This window comes from Amblyraja radiata, chromosome 21, assembly GCF_010909765.2.
Source record: "Amblyraja radiata isolate CabotCenter1 chromosome 21, sAmbRad1.1.pri, whole genome shotgun sequence".
Taxonomy (NCBI): Eukaryota; Metazoa; Chordata; class Chondrichthyes; order Rajiformes; family Rajidae; genus Amblyraja; species Amblyraja radiata.
Window position 1 is genome coordinate 1357626 of NC_045976.1, and position 12319 is coordinate 1369944.

General features: G+C 47.4%; 1 protein-coding gene across 1 annotated transcript in view; it reads right to left on the reverse strand.

Annotated features, from left to right (window-relative positions):
• Window positions 1-8351: 8351 nt before the first annotated feature.
• Window positions 8352-12319, reverse strand: part of aldh1l2 (aldehyde dehydrogenase 1 family member L2) — a 100859-nt gene continuing 96891 nt past the window's right edge. The window contains exon 23 of the mRNA XM_033039370.1: window positions 8352-10976. Within this exon, the coding sequence (XP_032895261.1) occupies window positions 10921-10976 (56 nt within the window). The 3' untranslated portion in view covers window positions 8352-10920. The remainder of the gene's footprint in view (window positions 10977-12319) is intronic.

Genomic DNA, 12319 nt, shown 5'->3' on the forward strand with positions numbered 1-12319 from the left:
TCTCAGTGACACAGCCTGTCCACCTGGGCCCGACCCTGTTCTCAGCCCATCTCCACCCCAAGGCTCTGTCCTCGACCCAACCCCACTCGAAGCTCTGGCCCAATGTCACAAAACCATGCAAACACCACCCCGTACCTTTCTGCAGATCAGTCCACTGGAGAGATAGAGAACAGTGGATGCAGTCCAGGAATGTACCTCATCCATGGTGTTCAAGTTCAAGTGAGTTTATTGTCATGTGTCCCTGTATAGGACAATGAAATTCTTGCTTTGCTTAAGCACACAGAAAATAGTAGGCATTTACTACAAAACTAATAGCCTGATGGCTATTAAACCTGGCTCGGACAAAACTCTGATTATTAGCAACCACTTTCTGTTATTTGCACTACCAGTTTATTTATTCATGTGTGTATATATTTATATCATGGTATATGGACACATTTATCTGTTTTGTAGTAAATGCCTACTATTCTACGACGATCCCGCAGATCAGCAGAGGCCTATGCAGTGTCCAACCTGGTCCCAAGCCTGAGATGCTACTGATCCTCCCAGCTCCCGACTGACCTTGGTGAAACGACACGACATGTGGTGGGAGTTCACCCACAGTGACAATCCCCTCAGCTCCCCTTTGACTCTCTGTCCCACCCCTGTGATCTTCCAGCCATCACCACCTCTGTAGAACCTTCCCAAACCTCATGTTCGTTAGTTCTAGGAGCAGAATTAGGCCATTCAGCACATCAAGGCATCTCTGCCATCCAATCATGGCTGATCTATCTCTCCCTCTCAACCCCATTCTCCTGCCTTCTCCCCATAACCCCTGACACCAGTATTATTCAATAATCTATCTATGTCTTAACAATATCCACAGCCGACTGAATGAATTCCACAGATTCACCTCCCTCTGAAAAAAGAAATTCCTCCTCATCTCGTAAAGGAACATCCTTTCATTCCGAGGCTATGTCCTCTTGGTCTTAGACTCCCCCACTAGTGGAATCCTCTCCACATCTACTCTATCCAGGCCTTACACTATTTGGTAAGTGTCAATGAGATCCCCCTCATCCTTCCATAAGAAAAGAATGGCCACAATCGTCATAAAATAAATCTCTCGAAAAGACAGGCACTCCATTGTCGATTTACAAAAGTTGTCTTTTTACAAATAAATCTCCCGTCCACTGCTCCGACCTTCAGTTTGTTTATTGTGCAGTGAGAGAGCTCCTCTCTGCGTACAACTACACCTGCAGTATTGTGTTCAGTATTATTCACACTGTTATAGGAAGCTGGAAAGGATGCGGAGAAAGTTTACAAGGGTGTTGCTTGGACTTGAGGGTCTGAGTTATAAGGGGAGGCTGGTCAGGCTATGACTTTATTCCTTGGAGCAAAGGAGGCTGAGGGTGATCTTATACATAAGATGATGAGGTGAATAGATAGTATGAATGCAGAGTCTTTCATCCAGAATATGGAGGATTGAGAACAGTTCCCTCCATAATGTTTGGGACAAAGACCCATCATTTATTTATTTGCCTCTGTACTCCACAATTTGAGATTTGTAATAGAAAAACTCACACGTGGTTAAAGTGCCTTATTTGTCACATGTATCGAGGTACAGTGAAGTTCACATCTGTTTCCAGTTCAGTTCAAGTATCACAATACATAAGCACTTAGTTACATGGCAGATAAGCGTTTCGGCCCGTAAGAAGGGTTTCGGCCCGAAACGTTGCCTCTTTCCTTCGCTCCATAGATGCTGCCGCACCCGCTGAGTTTCTCCAGCAATTTTGTCTACCTTCAATTCTCCAGCATCTGCAGTTCTTTCTTGAACATTAACTCTCCCTCCCATTCCCACACTGACCTTTCTGTCCTGAGTCTCCACCACTGTCAGAGTGAAGCCACAAGAAAATTGGAGGAGCAGCACCTCATATTTCGATTAGGTGGCTTACAGCCTCATGGTATGAATATTGATTTCTCAAATATTAAGTAACCTTTTTATCCCCCCCCCCCCCCCGTGTACTGAGGTACAGCGAAAAGCTGTTTGTTGCATGCAAACCAATCAGCGGAAAGATTATATGATTACAATCATGTGTACAGTGCCCTCCATAATGTTTGGGACAAAGACCCATCATTTATTTATTTGCCTCTGTACTCCACAATTTGAGATTTGTAATAGAAAAACTCACACGTGGTTAAAGTGCACATTGTCAGATTTTAATAAAGGCCATTTTTATACATTTTGGTTTCACCATGTAGAAATTACAGCAGTGTTTATACATAGTCCCCCGATCTCAGGGCTCCATAATATTTGGGACACTGCAATGTCATGTAAATTAAAGTAGTCATGTTTAGTATTTTGTTGCATATCCTTTGCATGCAATGACTGCTTGAAATCTGTGATTCATGGACATCACCAGTTGCTGGGTGTCTTCTCTGCCAGGCCTGTATTGCAGCAATCTTTAGCTTATGCTTGTTTTGGGGCTAGTCCCCTTCAGTTTTCTCTTCAGCATATAAAAGGCATGCTCAATTGGGTTCAGATCGGGTGATTGACTTGGCCACTCAAGAACTGACCATTTTTTAGCTTTGAAAAACTCCTTTGTTTCTTTAGCAGTATGTTTGGGATCATTGTCTTGCTGTGGAATGAAACGCCGGCCAATGAGTATTGAGGCATTTGTTTGAGCTTGAGCAGATAGGATGTGTCTATACACTTCAGAATTCATTATGCTACTACCATCAGCAGTTGTATCATCAATGAAGATAACTAAGCCAGTACCTTCAGCAGCCGTACATGCCCAGGTCATAACACCCCACCACCGTGTTTCACAGATGAGGTGGTATGCTTTGGATCTTGGGCAGTTCCTTCTCTCCTCCATACTTTGCTGTTGCCATCACTCTGATACAAGTTAATCTTCGTCTCATCTGTCCACAAGACTTTTTTCCAGAACTGTGGTTGTTCTTTTAAGTACTGCTTGGCAAACTGTAACCTGACCATCCTATTTTTTGCAGTTCACCAGTGGTTTGCATCTTGCAGTGTAGCCTCTGTATTTTTGTTCATGAAGTCTTCTGCAGACAGTGGTCATTGACAAATCCACACCCGACTCCTGAAGAGTGTTTCTGATCTGCCAGACAGGTGTTTGGGGATTTTTCTTTATTATGGAGAGAATTCTTCTGTCATCAGCTGTGGAGGTCTTCCTTGGCCTGCCAGTCCCTTTGCGATTAGTAATCTCACCAGTTCTCTCTTTCTTCTTAATGATGTTCCAAACAGTTGATTTTGGTCAGCCTAAGGTTTGGCTGATGTCTCTAACAGTTTTATTCTTGTTTCTCACTCTCATAATGGCTTCTTTGACTTTCATTGGCACAACTTTGGTCCTCATGTTGATAAACAGCAATAAAAGTTTCCAAAGGTGATGGAAAGACTGGAGGAAAGACTAGGAGCTGAGAGCTATCTTATACCTGCATTAAGGAGGCAATTAAACACACCTGAGCAATTACAGACACCTGTGAAGCCATGTGTCCCAAACATTATGGTGCCTTGAAATGGGGGGGGGGGGGGGACTATGTATAAACACAGCTGTAATTTCTACATGGTTAAAGCAAAATGTATAAAAATAATCTTAAATAAAATCTGACAATGTGCACTTTAACCATGTGATTATCTTTCTATTACAAATCTCAAATTGTGGAGTACAGAGGCAAATAAATAAATGATGGATCTTTGTCCCAAACATTATGGAGGGCACTGTACCTCAGCCTGCAGTAGGGTGGAGGGAATGCCTCAGAATGCCCCGCACAGAAGGAACAGTGTTCTTCCTGCATGTAGCTGCATCTCATGCATTGTAGTGAACTGCATTAGTCACATGAAGGTGACTAATAGCCTGTTTCTGTGGCGTTATGACAGCTTTGGGTAGGGATTTGGACCACATGTATTTCTGAATCAGGATGGTCCATGACTTGGCTGTAGAGGTGATGGGTCTGGTAGATTATTGAATAAGCAACGCATTGTGGAGATGGGCCATGCGCTACCCATCCTGCACTGGTTTTGGAGGGGCGATGGGCTGCCAATCAAGTAAGTTCTTAAGTTCAAGGAGCAGAATAAGGCCATTCGGCCCATCAAGTCTACTCAGCCATTCAATCATGGCTGATCCATCTTTCCCTCTGAATCCTATTCCCCTCCCTTCTCCCATTAACCCTTGACTAATCAAGAATTTGTAAATCTCCGTGTTTAAAAATATGCGGTAACTTGGCCTCCGCAGCCGTCTGTGGCACAGATTCACCACCCTCTGACTAAAGAAACTCCTCCTCATCTCCTTTCTAAATGTACGTCCTTTTATTCTGAGGCTGTGACCTCGGGTCCTAGACTCTCCCACTAGTGGAAACATCCTGGCCACATCCACTATATCCAGGCCTTTCACCATTCTGTAAGTTTCAATGAGGAGCCCCCTCATCCTTCTAAACGCCAGACGGCTGTTGTAATCCATGTAATTGCAGGTTTCCCACAGCATTCTCCTGCCCTGTACCTGGTGGGAAGGGTTGAGTGCCCTGCGTTAGTATGGCTGCCCAGGGACATTTCTGCTCATATGGGGATCGCTCTGGTTAGACTTTCTGAAAGGAGTGCTTGGCATTACTGGGCACAAATGTTAATAGGCACTCATTAGACTGAGTATATGTGGGCAAGGGCTGCTTCATTTGCTGAGGAGCTGAAAATAGATCTGAACATTGCACATCCATCTGCAACCATCCTCACTGATGGACAGGCATTGGCGTAAACACTAAAGGGCCTGTCCCACTTGCATGCAATTGCATGCGTTTGGCGCGGCCTAACGGAAGCAGAGTTCGCGCTAAGTTCGCGCGTGACGTAATTTGCGTCATACTTACCAATCAGCTGGGCAGGAGGCGGGCCGACTGAATTTGGGTGTCCCACAGCGACGTCATCACGCAACGCCACGCCGGGTTGTGACATCATCGCGCAATGCCAAGCGTTAGGCGTACGATGTCAAGATGCTGCGTACGCTCTCAATGCGCTTGCTGGCCGACAGGCCGTTGGCGCGCGAAATTTTCGGACAGTGCGGGATTTTCGGAGCCCCGCGCGATGTCGGGACCAGCCCCGCACAACTCCATACGCCTCCGCGCTTCGAAGTGGGACCGGCCCCGCGCGGCCTGTACGCCTCAAGCAACCACATTCTGGTCGCGCCAGACGAATGCGATCGCATGCAAGTGGGACAGGTGTTTGGGGATTTTTCTTAAGGATAGTTGGGTTTGGGACGGCCCGAGGTTGGGCTGCTTGACCGGACTATCACACCCATCCTCCTGAGCATTTTCTCTCTGAAGCCACTGACTTTACGCCATGGGTAGCTGTGCCCACCTCCCCCTCTGGAGCCTAAGGATGGTGAGGTCTGGAATCAAATGGTCAGTCAAACAGCACGGAGCAGGCCCTTTGGCCCAGCTTGCCCATGCCGTCCAAGGTGCCTCATCTCAAGTAGTCCTACCTGCATTTGGCCACTCCAAGAGGTCTAGTGCGTGGACCGGACGTGGCCTACAGCAGCGGACACCACGGCTATGTGTGGCCAGGCCGGCCCTGCAACGCTGCCGGGACAACACACCTTCATGGTCAACAAGTGGGACTTAGAAATGGCTCCAAACTGGTGATTTATACTGTCGCAGTGTCTCAGTCTCAGCTACTATACACGTACTGTATCAGAGATGCAAACTTAAGATTAATCTAAGTGCTTGTGTACAGTGGCACTTGTACTGAAGTGGAAACAGAAATGAATAAAGTACCATGCCTCAGCCCACCTGGCCAATCGATCAAGTTCCTGCTGCAGTTTTAAATAAAGTACCATACCATGTCCCTCTAAACCTCGGTCTAAGTGCAGCTGAGAGAACAGGTACTTGGACAGCAAATGCCTCCTAGTGTCACTGTCACCAACACCTTCCCTCACTCTGTGTAGGAAGGAACTACAGATGATGGTTTAAACCGGTTTGACACAAAATGTTGGAGTAACGCAGCGGGACAGGCCCCATCACTGGAGAGAAGGAATGGGTGACGTTTCGGGTGGAGACCCTTCTTCAAACTGGTTTCCCTTTCCCCTTCCCTCACTTTTATTGGAGATGAGGTGAATGGTTAAGGTATTTCCACGTATTGATTATGTAATACCATTCAATGGGTTAAGGAACCTTATTTACATTACATGGGCAGCATAGGTTATAGCATGGTAGCAATCACCAGTTGAAATCTGCTTTGAAGGTTGCAGCCTGTTCTGCTATAACATAGTAGACACAAAATGTTGGAGTAACTCAGCAGGGGAAGACAGCATCTCTGGAGAAAAGGAATAGGAAATATATTTCGGGTCAAGACCCTGTCTATGATATTAGGTTCTTTAGGAATGTCACCATCAGGATATAGCAGAACTGGTGCATCGATGGTTTTGTTCTGCATTAACGGACAGGACTCAATAGACAATAGGTGCAGGAGTAGGCCAGTCGGCCCTTCGAGCCAGCACCGCTATTCAATGTGATCATGGCTGATCATCCCCAATCAGTACCCCGTTCCTGCCTTCTCCCCATATCCCCTGACTCCGCTATCTTTAAGAGCCCTATCTAGCTCTCTCTTGAAAGCATCCAGAGAACTTGCCTCCACCGCCCTCTGAGGCAGAGAATTCCAGACTCACCACTCTCTGTGAGAAAAAGTGTTTCCTCATCTCCATTTTAAATGGCTTACTCCTTATTCTTAAACTGTGGCCCCTGAGTCTGGACTCCCCCAACATGGGGAACATGTTTCCTGCCTCTAGCGTGTCCAAGCCCTTAATAATCCTCCTCTGGGCAACTGTCCACACTGTCAGGATAAATGTCAATGTTGTGATACATTGCCTGCTGCAAAGATCCTACAAACAAGATCATCCAGCTCAGATGTAGGCCTCCACACAAGGTTACGGAGGGTAGGAATGTCAGCTCTGCCAGTATTCTCTGGTTCTCACCACAGGGGCCACTGGCAAGTCATTGCCAAGAAGTGCGTGGAATGAATGAATGATACTTTATTGTCACATGTACAGTGAAAAGCTTTGCTTTGCATACAGCCTGGAAAGTAGACGTGTTGCCACATGTTGCCGCTGACTCAGGTCCACAACCCCAGGCTAATCCCAGTCAGTTTAAACACAATGAGCTGGGAGAAGCGACGCCCAAGTCGGGGCGGCCCGGCCAGAGTGAGAAGCGACGCCCAAGTCGGGGCGGCCCGGCCCGGGGAAGAAGTGACGCCCATGTCGGGGCGGCCCGGCCAGAGTGAGAAGCGACGCCCAAGTCGGGGCAGCCCGGCCGGAGGGAGAAGCGACGCCCAAGTCGGGGCGGCCCGGCCCGGGGAAGAAGTGACGCCCATGTCGGGGCGGCCCGGCCAGAGGGAGAAGCGACGCCCAAGTCGGGGCAGCCCGGCCGGAGGGAGAAGCGACGCCCAAGTCGGGGCGGCCCGGCCCGGGGAAGAAGCGACGCCCAAGTCGGGGCGGCCCGGCCCGGGGAAGAAGTGACGCCCATGTCGGGGCGGCCCGGCCCGGGGGAGGTTCGGCGCCCATGTCGGGGGCGGCCCAGCCCGAGGCTGAAGACGGCACGATACTCACGTGAGGGTGGCTGGGACAGTGTTCTGGCGATGGTGGCCTGAGTCTGGGGTTCGGCCGCGGGCCAGCGGCTGCAGGACTAGTGGGCGGCAGCTTCAACCACCCCGGGCCGCGGTGTTTGAGCCGCGGGACTGATTGTAACATCGCCCGGTGGGGTATCGCCTCAGCGCAGAGGGAGAAGAGGAGGGAAGAGACTGCAGACCTAAGACTTTTGCCTCCATCACAGTGTGGAGATGTGGGGTGGACTCACTGTGGTGGATGTTAATATGTGTTTATTGTTGTTTTTATTGTATTATATGTATGACTGCTGCAATTTTGTTCAGACTCCGGTCTGAATGACAATAAAGGCTATCTATCTATCTATCTATTATGGAACCGCAAGGCACGCATGACTGGGAGATTGTTATTGAGTTTCCATTTACAGGACAATGTACACCAGCTCCTTCACACATCTCAGCCTCTGTCCATCACGTTGCGTCACGAGCTGTGCTGTAGGTGCAGAAACACTACAATGAAAAGTCACAGTCTGCCCAAAGTGACACCGGACAGCAATGTGGCAGCAAAGCCTCCTTAGTAGGTGGTGGTAGCTGAGCTTACACACAGAGACAAATACACGGACACACACACGCACGCAGACGCACTGCACCACACTCTGGTGTGTCGAGCAACAATGTGACACAATGACTAGTAAGGACTGTTTACAATGAGCACCAAATACACAAGGTTAATTGGATCAAACACCCAACAGAACACAGATCTCATACGAGCTGGAATGCAGAGCAAAGCTTTACTTGTAAAATAAAATCACAACGCATTTAAGTTGAAGACTAAATGTTTTACATGGATGCATAACTTCTCACAATAGAATTTGAACCATACATGGGGTTTGCAGGATGTTGAAGGGGTCTCCGAGAGGAGTGAGCTGCTGGCTGATGAGGGGTTGCTGTGTGTGTGTCTCTCTCTCTATCAGCAAGGAAGCAGGATCCGTTGATGCTGACAGCACTCACTGCCACATAGGCACCATGACTCTACAGTTGATAAGACACAAAATGCTGGAGTAACTCAGCAGGACAGGCTGCATCTCTGGAGAGAAGGAATGGGTGACATTTCCTCAGACCTAGTCTGAAGAAGGCCGTTGACCCGAAACGTCACCCATTCCTTTTATCTGGGGATGCTACCTGTCCCGCTGAGTTACTCCAGCATTTTGTGTTTATCTTTGGTGTAAACCAGCATCTGCAGTTCCTTCCTACTCTCCACATACATTTGTTTGGCCAAGTTCTTGCACGAGTCTATTACCCAAGGGCAGAGGTTTCCAAAGCACAATTGCCTTGGTGCCCTTTGCTCTCTGCAGCCTGGTCTTTGACTGTGGGCAAGGGGGGTGAGATAGCGCTTGGTCACACTGCCTTGGCCACTGATACAGGCGGCCGTGACAGAGAGAGCTGCAGTTTAGTTTATTGTCATGTGTACCGTGGTACGGTGAAATGCTTTTGTTGAGAGTGGCCACTGCAACCGTGGCCTCTCAGAGACGGCACGAGTTTCTCCGTTATGTCGGATTCTCGCAGCCTCCAACCTTCCCACTGTGCAACTGTTATTGATGAACGAACGAACGAATGACCAACCAACTGTAATGTTAACCCATTTCCCTCTGCTCAGACACTGACCGGAGGTTTCCAGCATTATCTGTTTCTTTTTAAATTCCAGATTTCCAGCATCTGCAGTTTTTTGCTCCTTTTCAATGGATATTCAGACCAGTACTGAAGGGAGAAGGCAGGAGAATGGGGTTAGGAGGGAGAGATAGATCAGCCATGATCGAATGGCAGAGTTGACTTGATGGGCCGAATGGCCTAATTCTGCTCCTATCACTTATGAAGTACAACAAGAATATTACTGGCTCATGATTGACCATACAAATGAAACGGTGTGATCAACAAAACATTTGAATACTGTAAGCACCATATTCTAGAGCAGGTAGACTGGATGGAGATATCTGGTTTTACATTCTCTGTAGATCGCATCTTTTCTCCCTGAGCACTGCTCCCAGAGAGTGTCCACGTCTGGGACGTACAAAAACGAGGACATTATTCTGAATCGAAGCTTATCGATCAAATATGCACAGATCATGGTGACTCCTACACATAGAGTCATAGAGACTTGCTTAACAAAAATCCAAATTAAGGGCACTTCATTGTGATCATCCAATGAATGGAACGGCAACAAGTTCAGAACAAACATAACACACCAGCAAGCAATTCCCTGCATTTCTGATTCAAGACCATCATTTCATGTCAACTTCTCAGCCATTAACTGTACCAAGTTTTGTGATTATTTTTACTAAAGTAAATACTGTTTCTGAAATGTTTAATCAATTAGTCTTTCTATAAATTACGTAATTACACGTTCTATAATTTCTGTTTCATAGCTTTATATTAGTTAAACTCCAATAACTAGCTATGGCTCTTCAGCTGCATTCCGTTGTTTCCGTTTTCCCCTCCACCAAGATGGTTCAGGTGCATATCTACAATTGTTTTTACTTTTGAACATATATATTCTCTACTGCACTGGTGCAGTTGTAACATATTACCACCTTTGCACATAGCTTAGTTTCGCACAGAAACAGGCCCTTCGGCCCACTGAGTCCGCACTGGCCAGCGATCCCCGCACACTTACACTATCCTACACGCACAGGATAATTTACATTTATACCAGCCCAATTAACCTACAAACCTGTACGTCTTTGGAGTGTGGGGGGAAACCGGAGCACTCTGAGAAAACCCACACAGGTCACGGGGAGAACGTACAAACTCCGTACAGACAACACCCGTAGTCAGGATTGAACCTGGGTCTCTGGCGCTGTGAGGCAGCAACTCAACCGCTGCTCCACCGTGCCGCTCGATGTCAGACTGTAGCCCTTGGTTCCACGCTATATGACTCCGTGACATCAAGGAATTTTGTTAAATATTGCCAATATGGTTAAAGTGATTTGCAGATAATTTCCAACTGAAACAAAAAAAATCCCCTGAAAACGTCAACAATTTGCGAGACAATTAGTGGCCAGAATGGAAATGAAAACATAAACTCTGAGTTGGGGGGTCAAAGAAGCTTGTCCATTGAGTTACAATTGTACCCCAGTGTTCAATGTGTAAAGTTTAGGTATAGCCAATGCTGAAACTAAAAAATGATGGCACACTTGTAAACATTGAACAATGCGCTACAGTTGCACTCAAGTGCTGCATTGCTGCATGCTGGAACCATGCTGAATGGAGGTGTTGAGTCGTAGTCTTCTGCTGAAGTCTGGCCACAGGGTGAGTGCAAGTGAAGACGTTGATTGAATCAGGAGCTAATACTCCACTGTCACAGCTTTTGTTCGCAGATATTCATGGAGCGCATCCTCACCTGAAAACAGAAGGGAAATATTGATTCAGATGAGACCGGCCGGCTAGTAGGTGGATACTTTGCACATTTCAGTGAACTTGCTCATAATGTAAGTACACAGGTCATCCAGTAGTCACGTCACCCTGACTACGGGTGCTGTCTGTACGGAGTCTGTACGTGCTTACAGCCCCTTCTCAGTGCCCCAAAAAACCTTTCAGCTGGAAGAGGGGCAGCACGATGGCACAGCAGTCGAGTTGCTGCCTTACAACGCCGGAGACCCGGGTTCCATCCTGACTACGGGCACTGTCTATACGTAGTTTGTACGTTCTCCCCGTGACCTGCGTGGGTTTTCTCTGGATGCTCCAATTTCCTCCCACACTCCAAGTTTCAAAGGTCTTTTATTGTCACGTGTACCAATTAAAGTACAGTGATATTCGTATCACCATACAGCCATATTTAAAAAAGCAACAAGACACACAACTACATAAAAGTTAACATAAACATCCACCACAGTGGATTCCCCACATTCTTCACTGTGATGGAAGGCAATAAAATCTAATATTCGTCCCTCATATTTCTCCCATGGTCGGGGCAGTCGAACCATCCGTCGGGGCGATTGAAGCCCCCGCAGCCGGCGGTCGAAGCCCCTGCGTCGGGGTGGTCGAAGCTCCTGCGGCTTCGAGCTCCTGAAGTCGGTCTCCAACCAGAGACCGTGAGCTCCACGATGTTAAAGGTTTGTAGGTTAATTGGCTTATAAAAATTGTAAATTGTCCCTAGTGTGTAAGATAGTGCTAGTGTGTGGGGATCGCTGGGCGGCATGGACTTGGTGGGCTGAAGGGCCTGTTTCCACCCTGTATCTCTAGAAGTGATTTTGAAGCACATTCATTGCTTTATGTGTGCATGCATGCGTGGGGAAGGCAATGGAAACAGAGTAAGACCCTGAACAGCATTGTTGTGCAGAGGCATCTTGGACTTCATAGCTGACTGAAGGTGGCAGCACAAGTAGCAGAACAAGCAGCATCTCTGGAGAGAAGGAATGGGAGACTTATCGACTCGAGACCTTTCTTCAGATTGAAGGAGGGGTTCAACCCGAAACATCATCCATTCCTCTCCAGAGATGCTGCCTATCTTGCTGAGTTATTCCAGCATTTTGTGCCTATTTTCAGTGTCTGCAGTTCCTTCCTATACAGCACAAGTAGATAGGCTGGTAAAGAAGGTATATGGTGTGCTTGCCTTCATTGCAAGGGGCATTGCATATAAGAGTCAAGAATTCACAATGCAGCTCTATTGGACATTGGTTAGGCCACATTAGGAGTATTGCGATAGTTCTGGTCACCACAGTACAGGCAAGATGTGAATGCTTT